Source organism: Heteronotia binoei, chromosome 13, assembly GCF_032191835.1.
Source record: "Heteronotia binoei isolate CCM8104 ecotype False Entrance Well chromosome 13, APGP_CSIRO_Hbin_v1, whole genome shotgun sequence".
Classification (NCBI taxonomy): domain Eukaryota; kingdom Metazoa; phylum Chordata; class Lepidosauria; order Squamata; family Gekkonidae; genus Heteronotia; species Heteronotia binoei.
The window spans coordinates 37,163,187-37,184,406 of NC_083235.1; the positions used below are offsets into that span (position 1 = coordinate 37,163,187).

Genomic DNA, 21,220 nt, shown 5'->3' on the forward strand with positions numbered 1-21,220 from the left:
CTAATGTGGTTGTAAGGAGGAACTTACGGCTAAAGCATTGGAAAGTGAATTCTTTATCCAAGTTGAGCTTATTGGTGGAAAAATTCTTTGGACGATTACTCTTTGGTGATGGATCCTTGGAAAAAATACTAGTGGAAACTGAGGAAAAGAAAAAAAGAACAATGTCTTCCACGACCACAAATAGAGAAAAGGAATACAAATTTTCATTCCTTTAGCTCCTACAGATCATCCATTAGAGGCGGACACACCAGAGAGTTCAGAAGTTGCTTCACCTTCAGTTACCAATTTAGATTTCAACGTACCTTCTGAATCACTGCCTACCAGATAATTTTACTTCACTGTCATTGGTTTTTAAATCTGTACCATTTTGCATTCTGGACCACTGCCTACCAGCTATGTATGGCTCTCCTCACTGTGCCTGATTCCTCGTCTGATGAAGTGTGCTTAGAGAGCACGCGAAAGTTTATGTTCTGAATAAAACTAAGTTGATCTTAAAGGTGCAATCAACTCCTATTTTGTTCTACTTCAGACTAACACAGCTGCCTACTTGGATCTATAAACAGGGGCAAAGTCACCCCAGGAAGGAAACCCTCTACCAGACTGGGGGTGTATGGGAGGAGGCATTTGTGAGTTTCCTGTATTGTGCAGGGTTGGAGTAGATGACCATAGAGGTTTCTTTCAACTGTATGATTCTATGGCTCCAGGATTGGGGGCTGCTGTACAGGAGTTTGCACACATTTGGAAGGAATACGGACTGCTGGGCTATTTTGACTGTGCAATTTGGCTACAAAATAGAATTATCTCCACATTGTTTTATCCCATCTCCTGGGCCAAACTCTACTCAAAAGGAAATTTTACTGCAGAAATGAGTTCATCACGTACATACCATTGGACAATAGAACAAATGCCCCCTCACCAGTGCTTCCAGGGAGTATTTTCTATATTTCCCCCAAGAAATCAGGTAACTGGAGGGCTATTCTAAACCTCCGGGAACTCAGCCTGTGAGTTCTGAAAATGAATTTGCATGGAATTCATCTGAACCAATACTCCAAATTATTCAGCAGGATAACAACCTGATTTCCTTGGACCTCAAGGAGGCCTACCTTCATGTACCTATACATCTTACTTCTAGGCAGTACCTATTTTTCATTCTAAGACAGCCATTACCAGTACAAGGCACTTCCATTCAGCCTGTCTTCATCTCCACTGGTCTTCACAATGATTATAGTGACCTTAATAGCTGCTCTGAGACAAAAAGGGATTAATACATGCCCTTATTTAGATGACAACTTGATTAGGGCATATGTCCAAATATAATACCAGAGCAACCGTACCGTTATTACAGGAATATGGATTCCTGATAAACTGTCAGAAAAGTCATTAATTCCTTCCAAGAACCTCATTCATTTGGGAGCAAGGATAGACACTTGCCAGTCAAAAGTTTTTTCTCCCAACTGAGAAACAATTGAAGATCACAAGGACAATAAACAGTATTTGCAAACAGAAATTTGCAGGCCTCATGATCCCGCCACAGCTTCTGGGACTCCTAATAGAGACCACAGACCTGGTTCCAAGGAGGTCTCCCATCCAAGTACTTGCTGGAGTTGTCCCTGCTTAGCTTCCATGATCTGACAAGATTGGACTTGCTTGATCAATCCAAGTTAGGGCTTCTTTCATTCATACTTGGCCACTTCCTGCTTCTTTCTTGCCTCCCTTTGTATTCTCTGCTGCCAGTGGATTGTAAGCTAGAGGAAGGGACAGGCAGGTAGTTCTTGTTTATGAAACTTGGTAGTGCTATGTACATAGTGTTGTTTAAAAATGCTTTACATGAAGTAAATCAACATGGAGTTGAAGGTTAATTTCATATGACCACTTGTCCCATGGCTGATTAGTTCTTGATCTTTTCAGAATCAATTGTGCATGTAAAAATAGGTAACTGGAATCATTTTCTTTGAGCAGAAACTGCAGTTTCGTACAGTAGTAGCAACACTTGGATAAGTTCATAGTGGTTTATAAAATGGGAGGTGTGATCATAGAAAGTAATTTTTTCAGAATTTCCTGCAAGCATGGCAAGATACAGTTCATGACTCTGAGCATAGTGGTGTTTAAAGCAGCTCTTCCTTCCCCTTAGGGCTTTTCTTCTGGAGAAGGTACCAGTGAACGTATATTGTCACAACAGTTACTTTCCCTAAATGTGCTTTTATGTAAGACAACAGTCCTGCTAGTGGCTGGAATAATTGATCATGGGCAGTTTTCTTTGGAAGCATAGTGTGTTCTGTGCTAAAATTCAGAAAGAATTTTTTGCCTCCTTAGAAGTAAATTAGACAAGGGTTTATTTCCATGTACATGTTGCTCCTGAAGCAGGGCAATTAATATAAAGGCAACACTGAATACTCATATAAGTCTTACTTTTAACTAACTTGCTTGGAGGTGGTCAGTTATGGCAGTTCTTTTTTTTTTTTAGTAGATCTTGTTCTCCTGAAAGCTTCAAAATAATCTGTACATCCTGTACTTGAGCATTTCTGCCCACTAAGTACCTCTTCTGTAGAAGTGTTCTTGCATGCATGAAAGAAAGGTGTAGAAATGAAACTTGTGTTATTACATCATATAGCTGTTAAGTGAAGCACCTGTTCTACTGGCAATGAAAGTATATCCCTGAGGGGTTTTTAAATGTAGTTTTAAGGCTTGTTGCAGACTTTGCGTTTCTCTAAAAGCAACAAAGTAGGAGGATATCTTAAGTCTGGAAACTTAGCTACTAGGCAAAAAGCTGTGGCACTTGTTAGCACTAACTGTGAATGCAATGATGCTGAAATAGAGTAGCCTCCAACTTTGTGAATTGGGTTTAATATCTAGTAGAATAAAACTAAAGAGCTTGTTAGTACTGTCAACATAAATCAGAGAGCGCTTGGATAATACATAATGTGTGCAACTATTAATTTTGTCTTTTATTAGCTTCTATTGCCATTATTATGCAACCCCTGCTGGCTCCCCTAGACTCTGTAAACTATATGGGGATGTCTTTAGAACACTTTGCTGGTATATGCGTATCCTTTAATTATTCCCATGTAAATTGTGTATAGACTTTGTTGAAAGATGGAATTAGAAATGCAAAGACTGTTTAGATAAAAGTTATGTTTAATTGGATGTAAACATTTACTTCTATGTTGCACTGTGGTGTTCTGTTTTAGGACCTCATAAATGCTTCTGTTCCAGAAGAGTATACTTTTCTAATTTTTATTAAAAGGCAAATACATTCTAAATTCACCATGGAAACTCAAATCTATTTTCCTTGGAGTCTTTGAAAATAGGAAGCAAATGTGAATAGTCTTGAATTAAGGGCCCCCCTTAATCAGAAGAGCAGTATATGGCTAGAGAGACCCCTTTGTCTTTGCTCTTCCGGCTTTCTCTTTCAAAGGAATATGATTTGTAACACTTGAGTAGAAATAATTAACAAATTGATGGGAGAGGGAGATCCAGGGTTAATTCTGCTGTACCTGAAGCACTTCAGAAATATAAAAGTGATCTAGTTGATGTGGTAATTTTGCAATTTCTTTACAGAAACATGAAGGTATTTTTTGACCTCTTGTGTGCTTTTGTTTTGATCAAACATGGTTTCATTTGGAAAGGCAGTGGTTCTTCTAGTAGAATTGTGCCAGTTTGCACTCCCAGAGCGAATTCTTTTTTTTTTCTTCTGTTAATATTGCTCCCTTTTGTTTGCCTTTTTACCTGTTGTCTTGCCTGATAGTATTAATTACTGGTTAAAGGAAGCAAAAATAAAAAGTTATTCTAGCAGAACTGCTCAAGGCAACAGAGGAACCATTTTTCAGGATAGTCCCTTTTTATCGCAAGTTTGTTTTTAAACAGTAAAATGAAGAACTTATAACTGGACGGAAAATTCTTCTAAAAAGGAAGGCTTCTGTTATTTTAATACTGTTTATCTTCTTACTATGTATTACCGTGTATTACTGTGTATTCTATTCTATCTTGTGTTACATGCCTCGGGAAGGATGAAATTTCAAGAATGCTATGCCAACAGTTGTCCAATTTTTCATTGCTTTGGGAAACAGGGTTGTGCAACTGTAAACTTTTAGTGTGTCTAATCGTAATTTCTTATTTTTAGTGCCTTTGTGCTGTCAACGTCCTTTTTGTCTGAATGCACCAACTACAACTCTAGAACTATAAGCTGTTTAAAAAGGAAGGCAAAGTCTGCCGGAGTCTTTACTGAATTTCTAGATGACTTTTTGTTGACTTCTGCTTGTGCTGCTCTCTTCAAGCAACATGCATTGGGTTTAGATTTTTTTTAAAGCCCAGAATTTTAAGGGGTGTGGTACGGCAGGCATCTTATAGATTAAATTCTTTCTGTGTGTTTACTTTTCCAGGATCTGAAGGAAAAAAAAAACATGAATTGCTCTGTTTGTGCTTCCTGACAAGATAGGTGCTGAGAAAGAAGGATCTGCGGTGATCTGCGGTCATATTAGCAGGAATTTTAAGAACATCTGTTGCCTTTGGAACTGGAGGTTTGCAGTCTCCAACCAGATACTTTCCATTTCCTTCCTTGATGCAAAGCAGCACTTGAGTTGCTCCTTCCACCCTCACTTGTTTGTGCGACTGTAGTTTCTTTGCTGTGTAACTGCATACTAAGTAAAGGAAAAAACTATTATGTCTAAGAAGCAAAACCAAAAAGGTAAGACTTAACATACATTCCGAGCAAATAGTGTGCTGTGTACAGGTGAACATTAAGTTTGACATTTTGTTTGGTTTTCTTGAGGTTAAAGTAAGCTATTGAAGATAAGTTCTGTAGGCCAGGGATTTTTAAATCATAACATATTATCATCTTAAGAATATGCCCTTAATGGAAGAGGGGTCTAAGTGAACAAATATGCAAAAAGAGTGTTTCTTTTGACTAATAGTTAAGAAGTGATAGTGCCAATGGCCTGTCTTTTAGCTTTGAGTTGGCATTCTGCACATACCAGAGTAGACCGTTATATATAAAAATAACCCAGTGTCACCATTTAGCAGTCATTGCTTAGTAAAAATTGTGCCAGGTGTGTAAGTTTAACTCATGAGCATTTCTCTTGTTCCTTTCAAATAGCATAGCCAGTGCCCAGGTCTTTGAACCCCTACATAAAGTGAATTTGGACTTGCAAGGTTGTTCTTATTAAATGTGCCTTTTAGGGAAGAACTAAGGCATTACATTAGCATGTAATTACTTCTGGGAATGGCAGTTGCAAACTTAATTTCCTCCTTCTGCTCCACAACATCTAGCAAAATTTTCACTGTGGTGACACTGAGATATAGGCAGTTTTCTTACTGGACATTACAAATGAAGAGGTGGAAACTAGAATGTAACTGGTACTTTTATTTTTATAAGATTTATTATGCCACTATTCTGTTAAAGAAAAAAAACCTCAGTGACTTACAAAAAATAAAACACTGAATAAACAATAATTTAACTAAACCTTACAAAAAATGGTTAAACTGCAGCAGTTAAAAAGTCTCCCTTTGAACCATTAAAGTGGCCATAATAAATGATGAAATGGCATCAATTTTTAGTGGTGGTCACGCATTCAGTGTAATATTTATTCATTTCAGCCTTAGTATTTATGGCTGTCCAGTGTCCCTGGACAAATTGATTTCACTCAGTATAAACACAGTAGAAGCCAACTCCTGTTCTTATATCTGCCTCTCTGAGACTTGGAGAGATCCGTAGTGGTGGTTAATAGGATAAAAGAATAGTTGTGCATAAATCATATGCCAAACTGTGCTAGAACAGACTATAAAACTGATTAGATACTCCCTCCCACAGCAAAATTATTTCAATAAGTTCTGTTCATTCTGTGAAAGAAAGACTTATAGAACCACTCTGTCCTAGAGGAGTTATTGGGTTGCTGACTACACTTTTTCCCGTTGAATTTGAATACTTAATTATAGTTGTATTAGTGGGCTGTGCTGTAATGTCTGAAAACAGGAGGCAGATGAAGGCTTATGTTTCAGTATAACAAGTTTACTAGCTAACTGGTAATATTTTATATTCTACAAATTACATCTCTTTATATCTAACTAAAAAATTTGAGGGAGTCAGCCACAATTTGCCAAGCTGTTAAAATCAATCAGTAGTGTTGTATGTCATTAGAAGGGTGGGACAAAATAATGCAGTTAGAAATCCATATTCATGTGCTATATACAAAGGCTTGTGTGCAAAAGTGTGGGCAACCGGATATGTTGAACTTTTCCAGGCCTTTACAGTAGCACTATGAAGACCAGTCCTACCTCAGATCACTAAAGGAGCTGGATTCTTTGCATAGGCTGCCTCTCCCTTTTCTTCAAGCTTTATATGTTTTTGTCTTGCTACTACTTTAACTTCATCAAAATAAAGATAGATGCTCTTTGAAGTGACTATAGTGTTTGTATAGCAAATGAATGCGACACCCCTGTTCTCAAAAATTGGGCTGGATGCAACTTTGCAGACACAATGGTGGCTGTATAGAATTCCTTCTTAACAGACTTTGTTGCCATCTCATGTAGACCTTCATAAACATTCTGTAAGAAGCTCTTGCCTCTCCGTCATGGGTACACCACCACACTCACTCTAGTCATCTCAGTTGCCACTTCATTCTCTGCTGCTCCAAAGTATTCTACAGGGCTGCTTTGGTACAGTAGTGGAGAAGATGCTGGGGGGTGATGTCATTGATGACTACAGAGAGTCACGAATGCCATTCTTTCACCTATGCGTCTGACAACTCACCAGGAGGCATTGGATCCTGCAGTGCTTCCTGAAGCCGCTCAGGGTCCATTTGGCTCCATGGGTGAACTTAAATATGCTTGATGCCTAAACAAGGAGGGTGTTTCATACCCAGCTAGACCTTCAGGGCATGGGGACTGCATTTGCAGCCACCGGATCCACATGTATCACTACACCAAAATTAGATCCAGTGTATGGCTCACCTGATGCGTGGGGGCCGATACAAACTGGGAGAGTCCCAGTGCCTCCATTGACAACACTGGTTCCTGAGCCTGAGAAGACGCTGCATCATCAACTAATAGTCTGGGGTAGTTCAGTGCCTAGGCAGACACAGCATCTACCACAGCAGACAGGGTATCTGGTGGTGTGTTAGGTGGTTGGTACACCACCCAGATAGCCATACTCTCCTTGACCTCCCACATGAAGCCAACATATTCAGTGCCGGGGATCTCTGGGGCAGGGAGTATCGTAAAGGAAAAGGATTCTCAGATGAGCAGTGCAACATGCCCCCACCCCCAAGTTCTTTGAGACTGATGGATGACCAAGAAACCAGGTGGGGTAAGTTGGTTCAGGGTAACAGTTTTGTCCTCCTGCACCTAGATCTGAGTCACATGCCAGGTCTGTCTCCTGTTCCATGAGATATTCTCACAGAACAGAGGTCTTATTGTTGATATACCTGGCATTAAACAATTGCTAGAATGCTGCAAAAATTCCACAGAAATCATTTCTGTGTAAGAACTACTGTTCAGTCTGCATGTAGATGTTTTTGCTGTACATATCTGTGTTGAGAAGCTGTGAGGATTTACGGCTTGGTGAAATACAGGTGTGGGGAACAGTTGTTTATGGTGATCTGTAAAGAAGTTGGGCACTGTAGGCCTATAACAGCTGGGAATGGTGTCTCCTCTTGTATGTAGTTTAAAGAAGCTCAAACATCTGTTTTCATTTGGCTTTCTCACTGCAAAAGAACCATGCTTAAATACTTTTAAATGAAGTCATTTTATCTATGTAAGCACTTAAACCAAATGATTCAAACTCTGAGCCCAGTGGAAAAAGTGTCTTAACCTTGTTCAAAATAATATTTCTGTTTTGATCAGAGGCAAAGGAAATTAAATGGTGACCTTTCTGGATCAGATTTTGATAAACATCTGTCATCTTCAGAGACCCTGCCCTCCTCCAAGACTGGTGCTCAAACTTTAAACCTTTCACATATGTGAGCAGAATGTGATCTGATAGGTATCGCTTCCTCACCTTTGTCTTTTCTAACTTTGTCTTGGCAGACAAGCTTGAAACAGAATGAGTGAGCATGACATCTTTATCCAAATATATTTCTGTTGTGTTAGCATTGCTTTTATGCTCCTGATAATCACAGGTATTTTTCATCCATTCATTCAAGCCATTGTAATTTTGAGTGCAAAACATAAACTGGCTTTGTTTTGGGTGAACTGGGGCCAATTCAGCTATAATGTTATCTGGCAAAGTTTCCAAGCTGAAATAAGAGCTTCAAATGGTTGGATGTTCTACCCAAGAATTTACTAGGTGGATGCAAGTTTACCCCCTCGAAGGTTATTCAGTTTTAATGGGGTTAATCGATGTAATGCTCGTATCTTCACAAGCATCCATTTCTTCAAATGGCCTGTTCTGGTTTGGACTTGAGTCTTCTGTACGTCACAGAACAAAGAGTATCTTCCAGTTTTCATAGCTGAGTAAAACAATTGCAAAACAAGACTTTTCTGTTATATCGGTCAATATCTAACCTAAATTTTCATCTCCTACATGCTCCTCTTTTGTATGATAATCTTTAAGCAGCATACTTTCATTTGCTTTAGTGGGCTGCCCTAGATGTTTCTTTTCCCCTGTGTCTTGTTTTCATTCCATAAGGTGAGGGCCACAACTGAGAAAGTGTATGTATGGGCAGTTATTGATTTTGCCCATTTGTATGTTGGTGTCTGCAGAAGGCACAAACTGACCAATCAAGGTAAGGGACAGTGACCTTTCCTGACTCTGTTAAGTACCCTGGGATCATACCAGCACAACTGGAGAGGCAGTATGATACTGGAGAAACAAGTTTAATGCTGCTGCAAAAAATGCTTTCTTCCAATTCAGTTTAGTCTGGAAGATGACTTGGCTGATCTGGCTGGATCTGGATCGATGCTGTGGTAAAATTGAGCCTAGGCTACTGTAATGCACTTTATATAGGTCCCCCCTTGAAGTCAACTGCAGTTTGTGGAAAGTACTGCACTTTAGTTATTCTACGGACTCATTCTACAGTCACTCTATTGGCTGCCAATCAGTTACTGGCTTCAATTTAAGGTATTGACTGTCATGTACAAAGCCTTTCATAGCCTTGGGCCCTCTGCAGAACTGCCTTTCCCCCTGTGTTCTGCCATCACACCTTCACTCTGAGCATGGCCTTCTGAAAGTGCCATTCTGCAAACAGGCAAAATCCAAAAATGCCCATATGCATGCATTCTCTGTTGTGACCCTTGCCCTATGTAATGGCCTACCTGATAAGGTCAGGAAGGCTCCCACTTTCCTATCCTTCTATAAACTATGCTAAACTGAAATTTGACACCGAGCTTTTTTACAGAGGTGATAAGGTTGGACTTTAACAGAATGCCTGAGAAGAGGAAGGGACTATGTACTACTGTTCAGGCTGTTGCTGTATTTATTGTCTTACTATATAATTTAAGTTTATACTTTGTTTCTGGTTTCTGCAATCCTATTGCATTGCTTATTGAATATCCCTTTCAGTTGATTATATTGCCTTGAACTGTGTAATCTTGCCTTGAATCTCAATGAGAAAGGCAGAGTGTGAATAACAAATAAAACAGTACAGCATTTATTACCTTACAGTTGAGCTATACTAAGTAGAAATCTGTGCAATCCCTTTGGAGTTTTAAATGGTAAGATGTGTATTGGGGAAACATTGACTAACTGGAAGTACATCAGAATTTAATTGTAAACTGTGATTTATTTGAATTAGCCATTATCTAAATCGGGGGTGGGGAACCACTTGGTGTGGCTCTCAGGGATTGCTGAGCTGAACCGAGCCATGGGGCAGCCTCTCTGGGGCCTGGCTGGCCAGTGAGGATCATGGGGTCCAGCCGCACTGTGTGGCAGCCTCCCCAGGGCCAAGCAGGGATCACAGGGTCCAGATGTACTGTGTGGCAGCCTCCCTGGGGCCAGAATTGCTGCAGGGCCTGGAAAAGTTACTGTCAAAGTTCAGTTTGCACTTGATTATCCCAGATGGTGTAGCCTAATATGCTAATGTGTGACCTAATATGCTAATATTAGGGGATGTGGTCTAATATGGTACTGAATTCCTGCTGGGCTTTTTCTACAAAAAAACCCTGGACCTATGCATTTGCCTAGGGCAGTGGGCCGTGTGTGTGTGTGCCAGATTAGGCTCTCCCCACACGACTTCAAATAGAAAAACAATTATTTGCATAAATTTTGCTGGCCTGAATCATTCTCCCTTGGCAGAGCACTGTTTTTTAAGTTGATAATGTTTTATGGCCCAGGAATGATATTATAAAAATCCATATGGCCCTTGGCAGGAAAAAGGTTCCCCACCCCGATCTTAATAGAGGGTCAAAGATTATGGCAAAAGCAGTATCATTGCTCTACATTCAGTGTGGTACATTGCTAGACTTGGACTGAGGTGAGAGTTCATTATTATATGCTTTCCTATATAGCTTGCATCAAAACCATAAACAAATCTAGCCTTACTACCACCAGTGTTCCCTCTATTCCCCCCCCCCCGCCACTGAGTGGAGCAGGTGGTATCCTAGGCAGAATATAACTGCTGTAATCTTAAAATAGGCAGTAGGCAGTGCGAGACCCTGGCACAGCTCTGGATTCTGCTGAATGGGGCTTCCTGTGTTAATGATCGACCGCTCATTCTTACAGCTTAGAAGGAACAGTGACCACCCCCTGTGTAAGTTTTTATCTTTTCAAAATTCTGAGGTTCCTGGAATTCCTTAAAGAAATGCAGGACAGAACATATGAAGCTGCCTTATACTGAATCAGACCCTTGGTCCATCAAAGTCAGTATTGTCTACTCAGACTGGCAGTGGCTCTCCAGGGTCTCAAGTTGAGGTTTTTCACGCCTATTTGCCTGGACCCATTTTAGTTGATGCCATGGATTGAACCTGGGACCTTCTGCTTACCAAGCAGATGCTCTACCACTGAGCCTCCGTCCCTTCCCTAAATATGGTGATAATAAATAATAGAATATGGTGGTAATAAAATCCACAGGACTTTGTCACCAGTAGGGGTCCTTGCAGCTACAAAGTTATTCCACAATATTGTGTATTTGCATCTTGAACAACAGGCTTTCTTTGATAATTGAGATATCAAACAATATGAGCTAGTCTTTTCACCTTCATAGATAATGTTTGCAGTAATTGTAAGACATTCAGTTAAACTGAACAGTTGGGTATGGAAAAGCATCTAAAACTAGTTTGCTTTGTATGCCATCTATATGGATACTCTATAGGAGTGTACAGATAAGCAAGTTGGGTATTGAATGTGCAGATTTCTTTTTCATTTAGGAGCTTAATCTGGAAAATGGTTTGATCAGTTCTCCTATGGACAGTTATGATTACCTCTGTGTAGATTTAGCTAAATGGCCTAGATTTAGTTAGATTTAACTAAAATTGTAGTGATTAGTGAATACTTGAAGATTTAAGATACTGTAAGAGGTCGACAATAAACTGCAATATTGTATTCTGGAGAATGGCTGCTAATGTCTCCAATATATGCAACTCTCTTAAGTAATTATTCTGCTCCTCCACAATTACTAGCTCTTGCCCTAACAATAAGGCCCAACCCACATGTTACATTAGCCTTTTGTACATTACTGGTATAAGAGGGTGCAGATATAATCATGTTTACCTTGATTTCATTAGGATTTGCTTCCAAATATGTATGCTGACATATTCATCTTGGTCTTTATAAATAGACTATAGGATATATTCAAAACTGGTATTCATTTTTAGTTGTCTGCAGTTTATGTCTTGAGACATAGATGTAAACGTGAAAATTTTGAAGTCATGGTTGAAAAACGTTTTCATTTAAAAATTGGTGGGGGGATTGAAATACTTAATTTCTTATTAAACCTCAACATATTTGGCTGCTTTAACAGCATAAAATACGTCATATAACTTAGCATATACAATTATACAAATGGGACATACTTAGATAGGCAGATGACACCACATTGCTGGTAGGAAATAGTGAAGACTTGAAGTGACTACTGATGAAGGTTAACACAGAAAGTGTGTTACCCAGACTGGACCCAAAGAAATAGAAATTAGCTTTAAAAGGGGTTCCAGAAAGGAGAGAGAGGAGCTGGCTAAGCGAGAAGAAAAAGCCCACAAAGTGCCCTAGTGGTTCTCAGTAGAAAAGCAGAGTTCTGATCAGCAGAGATCTGGACCAGGGATTTGAGAAACCATTTGCTATGGCATGAATCCCTCCTTTTATGGACCTGAGATCCCCAGGGTAGGTGGGATTTGGGGCATCCTGATTTTGGATTGGATCAAGATAAAAAGTGTGAATCTTACTGGCTGTTGTAAAGCTAACTGCTGTCAAACTTTGGTGGTGGAAAGTGGGGAAAGCACCTTGATTAGGCTATTGTGAGCCAAATCTACATGGGCACAGAGAACCTGGGTGAGGCAGCATGATTGACATGGTTTAATTAGGTTGAAGTGAGCCAGATCTGCATTGACAGAAAAGTTTGGATAAGTCAAGATAGCTGCTGAAACAGGATGGAGCGTCCAATAATGACAGAGTGATTATAATGTGGAATTTGCTGCCTAAGGATGTAGTGATAGCCAAAAGTATAAACCACGTTAATTTAGATTTATGTAGGAGTGGTCTATCAGTGGCTACTAGCCATGGTGACTGAGGGAAACCTCCAAATTCAGAGGCAGTAATCTTCTTTATGCCAGAGGTAGGAAACAACATCAGGGGAAGGCTTTGGCCTCTACGTCCTGTTGTTGGCCATCCAAAGGAACTGGTTGGCCACTGAGTGAAACAGGATGCTGGACTAGATGGACCATTGCCCTAATCCAGCAGGGCTCTTTTGTTCTTATAACTTTAGTGCCATTCTTGGTTGAATAAAAAAGAAAGAAAAAGAGTAACTGGGCTTTGGTTAATGAAAACGCAACTTCCTTGGGCTGGGCAGACTCATCTGGGATATTGGGTGATGTCTCTAATATTGAAATGGTTTTTGTTATTGAGAACAATATGCTATTGAGCTGGGGGGGGGGGGTTTGCACTTAATCAGTTGCTAATTCAGCACACCCTTCCTCTTCTACCCTGGGATTTTCCAATGCCATGGCTGTACTCAGGTGCCTTTATGAGATTCCCCAAATTTCAGATTCCCTTGGCACTTAGGTTGTAAAAGGGGAAGCCCATTAAAACAGCTAAGTCCAAAATAAGAGGGGGGACCTTGCTAACCAAGAGAGTCTCAGCTGGAGGAGAGGGGCAGAGTCTTCACAAGTGCCAATGCAGGATAGCCTCTGTACATCAAGAAGGCAGATATATTAACTACTGAGGAACTGAGGTTGATAAAGTGTTAATTGTTACAGATTTCCTGATCCTTGTCTTGATTATCAACCAAAAGGGAGGCGGCAACCAAGGAATCAAAAGGAGACTGAGACAGGGAAGGGACTGCCATGAAGAAACTAGAAAAGTGCCTTAATTGTACAGGTGTATCATTGGTGACCATCTGATCAAGATAATTCATGCTATAGTGTTTCCCATTACTATATGTAAGTGTGAAAGTTGGACGACAAAGATAGCTGACAGGAAGAACACTGGTTTATTTGAAACATGGTTTTGGAGGAGAATTTTATGGATACCATGGGCCCACCAAAAGGCAAATAAGTGGGTTCTAGATCAAATTGAGCCTGAACTCTTCCTAGAAGCTCAAATGACTAAATGATAATATCATGCATTGGTCACATTATGAAAAGGGAAGACTCACTGGAAGACAATAAGGCTAGGAAAAGTAGAAGGCATCAAGAAATTAGGAAGACCCAACATGATTTGGATTGTCTCGGTTAAAGAAGCTATGACCAGTTTGCAAGAGCAAAGCCATTAATGACAGGATGTTTTTAATTAATTCATAAGGATACCATAAGTAGGAAGTAATTTGACAGCAAATACACAGTGGGAATGGTTATAGACGTATTAATGCCTTCTTTTGCTCTTAAGAAAAAGATGCAAATACACCTAATACTTGAGAGACAGCTGAGACATCCACAACCATCTGCACTCTGTGCTACCTTAGCACACGTACCTTAATCTTTTCCATCCGAGAAGTAGAGAAGAATAAAAGCTGAAATTAGAAAACAGATGTTGTAGTGAGAAGAGTTTTTACTCAGTGCTCATCAAAACTTTTAGTTTTTTTAACCGGAAAAACCTGTAAAAAGACTTTCAGCTTTTTCATGCTATACCTTTGAAGTGAGTGGAACCTTGTCTTAAAAAAAAACTTAACTGATTCCAGACGACAGACATCAGCAGGAAATCTTTTCATTGCTTCTCCATCCCCCCCCCCCCCCATTTTTGTCAGAATTGTTTTTAAAGTCTGGAAGAATTGGGACAAATTTTTTTTTCAACTTTTTTTTCCTGGACGTTCACATCTCTGTTTAGTCTGGAAACCAGTTTACTTAGAAGATGCCTCCCTGCACGTTCCTCAGTGTGCCCACTGCTGGTGTGGAGGACATTCTGGTGGGACTGCAGAAGGGGCAAGGTTAGAGGCGCATAGAGGACCTGGCCCACAAATGCAAATCCAGTTCTTAGGGTGGGTGGGTCTTATAAGAGGTGGAAAGAAGGAGCATGGGTTTGTACTAGGGAAGAGCTGGAGTCAGGGCCAGCCCTGCTAATAGGCAAACTAGGACGCCGGCCTTCTGGGGGTGCCAAATTGGGTACTCCCCATGTGACTTGGTAATGTTATCAGTGCGAGGAGGGAGCGCCAGAAATTAGACCCTGGCTAGAGTATGAGGAGAGAACTAGTAATGGAGCAACTTCCTAGTTCTCTGGTGGGGATGAAGTAAGTCCCTGGCCTCAAGGGAGGGAGAGAGGCAGTTCTAACTTGTTGCCAGGCCTTGAATTCAGCAGGAGCTCACAGGAGCACAGCTCTTGAACCTTTCTGAGGGTTCCCCATCTTCCTCCCCACCTACCTACCTTGTCCATTGAATAGTAGGTGCAGCTGTATAACAATCCCTGGATTAGTTCCACCATCTATTTTTCTACAAAATGACCCCTGCTTGTTGGAAGCAATAAAGGGTTTTGTGGAGACTTACTAACCTGTTGAATGGTTCCATAATACAATAACCCATAGCTGCAAGAGTGTTGGGATGGACAAATGCCCTACCTCCAGCCTGCTTGTACCTGTTGCCGCTCAGTTTTTTTCTTAGTTCAGTTATGGAATTCTCTTTCTCTAAGAGAAACAGATTAGGCCAGGGGTCCCCAGTGCAGAGTCTGTGGATGCCATGGCACCCACCAGCACCTTCCAGGTGTCTGCCGAGCATCTTTAGAAAACGTGTGGGAGTAGGTGGTGCTTTTGCCTAGCAAGGCTTCTGCCACTAAAAATTCAGTTAGCGATGCAGATCTTCAAATACACTGTTTTGGCAGCAGTTGCCACTACAGCAGAAAGGTGTTCATTGTATGACTGAGGGTAAGCTGCAGAAAGCATTTTGTGGTTGGCTCTGCCTCTTATGGCAGCCATTTTGTTTCTGCACCCACCACATGATGTCAAAATTCCAAAGGTGCCTGCCCGCAGGCTCAAAAAGTTTGGGGACTCCAGGGTTAGACTACGAGAATAGTGAGTAACCCAAGGTCACATAATAAGGTTTGTGGAGATTGGGTCTTTCTGGTTTAAGTCCAGTGCTTTTAACCATTATGCAATCTTGGTTGATACTAAAACATGTCCATCAACTTGAATTTTTTAACATCTTCTGAAGAAGCATTTAAGGCTCCCTTTACTGGTTCTCCATTCCTTTTCCTGTTGTGCCTCTGTTTTGATTAGGAGGACATTTAGTTTATACATTTCCTGGGCTTTGTCCTTAATTTTATGTGTCGCATAGCATTCTGATTTGAAAATGCTTCAGACATAATTATTTAAGAACATGACTTGTCAAAACTGAAAGCTGATACTTCCCTCACAGATCTTTAGAACAGTTAGCATCTTAGAGACTAACAAGAGTTTCAGGGTATAATCTTTCGAGAATTGAAGCTCCCTTTGGAAACACTCATGTTTGTTTTTTTTACATATATTTGCTTTGTTTATACTCCACCATTCTCCGTAATAGAGACCCAAATTAGCCTACATTGTTCTTCTCTCATCCATTTTTTTGTTTGTTTTTTAAATGGTTTGGTAGTTCTGGAGCTACTACAATTCATCATCACCGTTCTGGAGCTACAATTCATCATCACAGCTGAATTTTTCTGAGAATAATTGTGAAAATATCTGAAATGTAGCAGCAGAGTCTTGCCTCAGTTGTTGAATCTCACATGATATATGCTGGCTGTTAAACATTCTGCTAGCAGATATGTTTTTGAGTTGTGATTCCTTTCATCTAAAGCTTCCTGTGCCTTATTACAGAATTATTCCTCTTATTATGACTAACATCTTCCCTTTGGCAATATTTAGAAGTTCAGTGGAAAAGCACTGGTAATAGTAAGCAAAGCAAAGCAAAGCAAAGCAAATTTTATTTTTATATCCCGCCCTCCCCCACCAGAAGGCGGGCTCAGGGCGGCTCACAGACATGACAAGCATGATTCGGTTAAAATAGACAGCAATGGTTTAAATAATACAATTACATGAATTAATAAAGTTTAAAAATATAAAAATAAGAGAATAGGAGATTAAAAGATATAAAAATATAAAGTAGGTAGAAATAGGTGCTATATTTCTGTCGGTCATAGTTTACATATTGTCATACATCAGTTCCAATTTCAACATAAAGTGGCTAAAATTACGATAGTTAGTCAGTTTGGTCAGGTCCTGTTCCAAATGAGAGCTGAAAAAGATGGGTTTTGCAAGCCCTGCGGAACTGATTCAGATCCCGCAGGGCTCGCACCATCTCTGGGAGTTGGTTCCACCAACGAGGGGCCATTAGTGAAAAGGCTTGCTCCCGGGTTATCTTAAGTCTGGCCTCTTTTGGCCCAGGGATTTGTAGAAGGTTTTGGGAGCTGGATCTTAGTGCTCTCTGGGGAATATATGGGGAGAGGCGGTCCCGTAGGTAGGCAGGTCCTCGGCCATATAGGGCTTTAAAGGTGATAACCAGCACCTTATAGCGAACACGGTAGACAACCGGCAGCCAATGCAGATCCCGCAGCACAGGCTGCACGTGTTCCCATCTAGGTAGTCCCGCTAGCAGCCTGGCCGCCGCATTCTGCACTACCTGGAGTCTCCGCGTTCGACACAAGGGCAGCCCCATGTAGAGGGCATTGCAGTAGTCTAATCTTGAGGTGACCGTTGCGTGGATCACAGTTGCTAGGTCGTCGCGTTCCAAGAAGGGAGCCAACTGCCTCGCCCTTTTAAGATGAAAGAAGGCGGATCTTGCGGTGGCGGCTATCTGGGCCTCCATTGATAGCGAGGATTCCAGTAGCACCCCCAAGCTCTTGACCCTGCGCACTGGTATCAGTGGCGCACCGTCAAAAGCCGGCAGAATGATCTCCCCTTCCGGTCCGTCCCGGCCCACGCAAAGGACCTCAGTCTTCGTTGGATTCAGCTTCAGCCCACTCAGCCTGAGCCAGTCAGCCACGGCCTGTAACGCCCGGTCCAAATTTATAGGGACATCGCCAGTCCGGCCTTCCATCAATAGATAGAGCTGGGTGTCATCAGCGTACTGATGACAACCGAGCCCATACCTCCGCGCAATCTGGGCAAGGGGGCGCATAAAGATGTTAAACAATATCGGGGAGAGAACTGCTCCCTGAGGCACCCCACAGTGCAGAGGGTGTCTCTGAGACAGCTTCCCTCCAACTGCCACCCTTTGTCCCCGATTTTCGAGGAAGGAGGAGAGCCACTGTAAGGCTAGCCCCCGAATTCCTGCGTCGGCGAGGCGGCAGGCCAGCAGCCGGTGGTCGACGATGTCGAACGCCGCCGACAGGTCGAGCAGCAGCAATACTGCCGAGCCACCCCGATCCAGTTGCCGCCGGAGGTCATCTATGAGGGCGACCAAGACTGTTTCCGTCCCATGGCCCGGGCGAAAGCCGGACTGGCATGGGTCCAAGGTGGAAGCGTCCTCCAGAAAGCTCTGCAGCTGCAACGCCACAGCCCTCTCAATAATTTTGCCCAGAAAGGGCAAATTTGAGACCGGCCGATAATGTGCCAATACGGACGGGTCTGATGTAACTTTTTTCAAAAGAGGGCGGACCACTGCCTCTTTCAGGGATGTTGGGAAAACACCCTCCGAAAGGGATCGATTTATGATGTCCCGTATAGGACATTTCAATTCCTCCTGGCAGGCCTTAATTAACCAGGAGGGGCAAGGGTCCAGGTCACAAGTTGTGGGTCGTGCAGTGCCAAGAATTCTGTCGACTTCCTCCAAGCTGAGTGGGTCGAAGCAGTCCAAGGTTAAATCTGAAGACACGCATTGGGCCTCAAGTTCACTTACTGCATCTAAGTTGGCGGGGCAGTCGTGGCGGAGCGATTGGACCTTCTCTGCAAAAAATTTCGCAAAAGCCTCACAGCCTATCTCCAATTCCTTAGCTTTTGGATTGCCCTGTGGCAATGAAGTAAGATTCCGAATTATTCTAAATAATTGGGCTGGGCGCGAATTTGCAGATGCAATCTTGGTCGCGAAGTATGTTTTCTTTGCGGCCTTGATTGCCATCTCATAGGATTTCATAAACTTCCTATAAGATGTTCTAGTCGCTTCGTCGCGAGTACGTCGCCATTGCCTCTCTAGCCGTCTAAGGCCTTGTTTCAGCCGGCGCAATTCCGGGGTATACCACGGAGCCGGCCTAATCCGAGGTCGCAGAGGGCGTCGAGGTGCAATCCCCTCGATGGCCCTAGCGAGCCGGTTATTCCAGGACTCAACCAGGTCATCGAGAGGAATGCCAGAGGGCCAGGGATCCCGCAGAGCCATTTGGAACCGTTCCGGGTCCATCTGGCTCCGCGGGCGAGCCATAATAGGCTCCTCGCCTAAACAGGTTTGGGGAGGCATATCTACATGGGCCTTGAGGGCAAAGTGATCCGACCATGGCACCGCCGTGGCGGTTATATCGCTCACTACAACCCCGGCCGCAAAGACCAAGTCCAACATGTGACCAGCCTGGTGAGTGGGGGTCATAACAAGTTGAGAGAGTCCCAGTGTCGCCATGGAGGACACTAGGTCCGTCGCCTGACTGGAGGACGGGTCATCAGCATGGACGTTGAAGTCACCCAGGATTATCAACCTTGGGTGCTCCAGCGCCCAGCCCGTCGCCGCCTCCAGTAGGGACGGTAAGGCGCTGGCCGGTGCGTTAGGCGTACGGTACACCAGCCAGACCGCCAACCCCTCTCCAGCCTCCCACGCCAGGCCGGCACATTCGACCATAGTCTGACCAATGTTCCTTGGTGATAACTATGCAAGTAAATATTTTAGTTTGTTTGGTTCTGCTAATTCACTAATGTCAGAAGTAACAGCAAGACAGATTGTAAATCTTACAAAATGAAATGTTAACGTGTATAATCCAACTGTTCATTTCTATCTGGCAGCAGAAAAGTGGGTGGGAGTATCAACGTTATGATGTCTCAAAGTGAACTTGTCAATGGAAGAGTGCTGCCCACTTTATGAAGTTAACAAATACACCCTGGGTACACAGTGCGGGGGGAAGGATGTCCTCTTAAAACTATATGCAGGGTGCAGTGACTTGATCCCACTCCCCATGGCATCTGTACATAGCAAAAGTGTGTGTTTCCCTGTTCGCACAATAGGAGCATCCTGGTTTCTTAGCTTTTGAAGTGTTCTGAACTGCTGTGCTTGTGACCAAGAGTTGGTTCAGAGATATACCTGTGCTTATATGGACTGTATTGCTGAGGCAGGTTATAGCCAGAGAGATTAGGCTTTGGCAACACTCAGAAGCACTCTTGATTAGGGATGGGCATGAACCAGGAAAATTGAGGTTTGTAGGGGTGTGTGGATCATGACAAACCACAGACCCCCACAAACTGAACTGGTTCATGGTTTGTAAGTTGGGGGGAGCTTCTGGAAGGGGGCAACATTTTTAAATGTCTTTCTTTTACTCACTGAAGTAAGCTGCCATAGTGGCACACCTTAGCGAGTAAACAGAAGGCATGTAGGTCTCTTTAAATGTCTTCCCTTTACTTGCTGAGACAAGGTGAATAAAGGAAAGGCATTTAAAGAGACCTATGAACTGCCATGAAAAACATGGCAGTTAATGGACATTTTGTGAATAGCATGAGTGCCTGAATTCTGGCTCACAAACCTACAAACTTACCCAGTTCACATGAGCTTTGGTTCATGACTTGGTTTGTGCCCATCTCTACTCTTGATACCTCAAGAGTGCTCTCAAAGCCCAGGATGGTATGTGAGATAAGACTCCACTGCAGATACAAGCCAAAAAATGAATTTGTGGACACAGACAATTTATGGAACACTGCTGCAGCAAAATGTTAGCTTTCTGCTTAGATTTTTGACACAGGGCTGCCTGCAAACAATTATTTCTCTCCCCTTTCATGCTGTGCAATCTAAGATTAAATGTATGCATTAGGGAAGACAAGGAATGTGCAGTTTGCCAAGAAAGTGTTTTCAAGAAACTGCTGGACCACTTAGCAAGTACTCATCTTCTAAGCAGATCTGTTCATATTCAGAAGCAACCCTAATTTTAGTGGCAAGGAGACTCCAATCCTGAACACCTCATAATACAATTCAGCACAAAGTATTCTGGCTTGCTACATTTTGTACAGATCTGTTCTGCTTTAATTTTGGCACCTGTCAGCTAGAGGCTTTATAAAGGTTGAGACATGTCTAGCGGGTGGCAGCAGCAAAATGAGCAGGATGAGAAGTACAAGAAAGCGAGAGCCAATGAGGAAGAATAGTGAGGGGAGTGACTGGAAGCAAGGAGGGAATGACATGCAGCCGTACAAAATTGTGCTGGAGGATATTGTCTGCTGGAGGATATTGACACATGTTTGAAGGTTTAGAGAACTTTTAAAAAACAAGGTTCTAGACATGTGCATCCTAATTTGCAAGAAGTCTGTTTGAAATCCTGGAGACTTCCTTGATGAGCAAAGAAGTCTAGGATTAGGATGTGAAACCATACATTCTTCTACATTCTGTGTTCTCTGTCATACCAGAACTTGGATAACACTGAGCATGGGAACTTTTAAGACAACTGGCAACCTGCTTTGGGACTTGCTGTCTGGGCCTGAAACTTCATGCCTGACTTGTATGTAGACAAAAGTATTTTTTTTAACCTTTTGCCAAGGCTCAAAGACTTTCATGAAACACCAAG

The 21,220-nt window shown here is 42.2% G+C and overlaps 2 protein-coding genes across 3 annotated transcripts in view; both read left to right on the plus strand.

The window, feature by feature from the left end:
• DNAJC22 (DnaJ heat shock protein family (Hsp40) member C22) overlaps positions 1–21,220 on the plus strand; it is a 144,639-nt gene that overhangs the window by 15,689 nt on the left and 107,730 nt on the right. The gene's annotated exons all lie outside the window — the stretch shown is intronic.
• SPATS2 (spermatogenesis associated serine rich 2) overlaps positions 1–21,220 on the plus strand; it is a 57,549-nt gene that overhangs the window by 6,040 nt on the left and 30,289 nt on the right. For both annotated transcript variants that reach the window (XM_060253458.1, XM_060253460.1), the window contains exon 2: positions 4,380–4,684. In XM_060253458.1, the coding sequence (XP_060109441.1) occupies positions 4,660–4,684 (25 nt within the window). In that variant the 5' untranslated portion in view covers positions 4,380–4,659. The remainder of the gene's footprint in view (positions 1–4,379; positions 4,685–21,220) is intronic.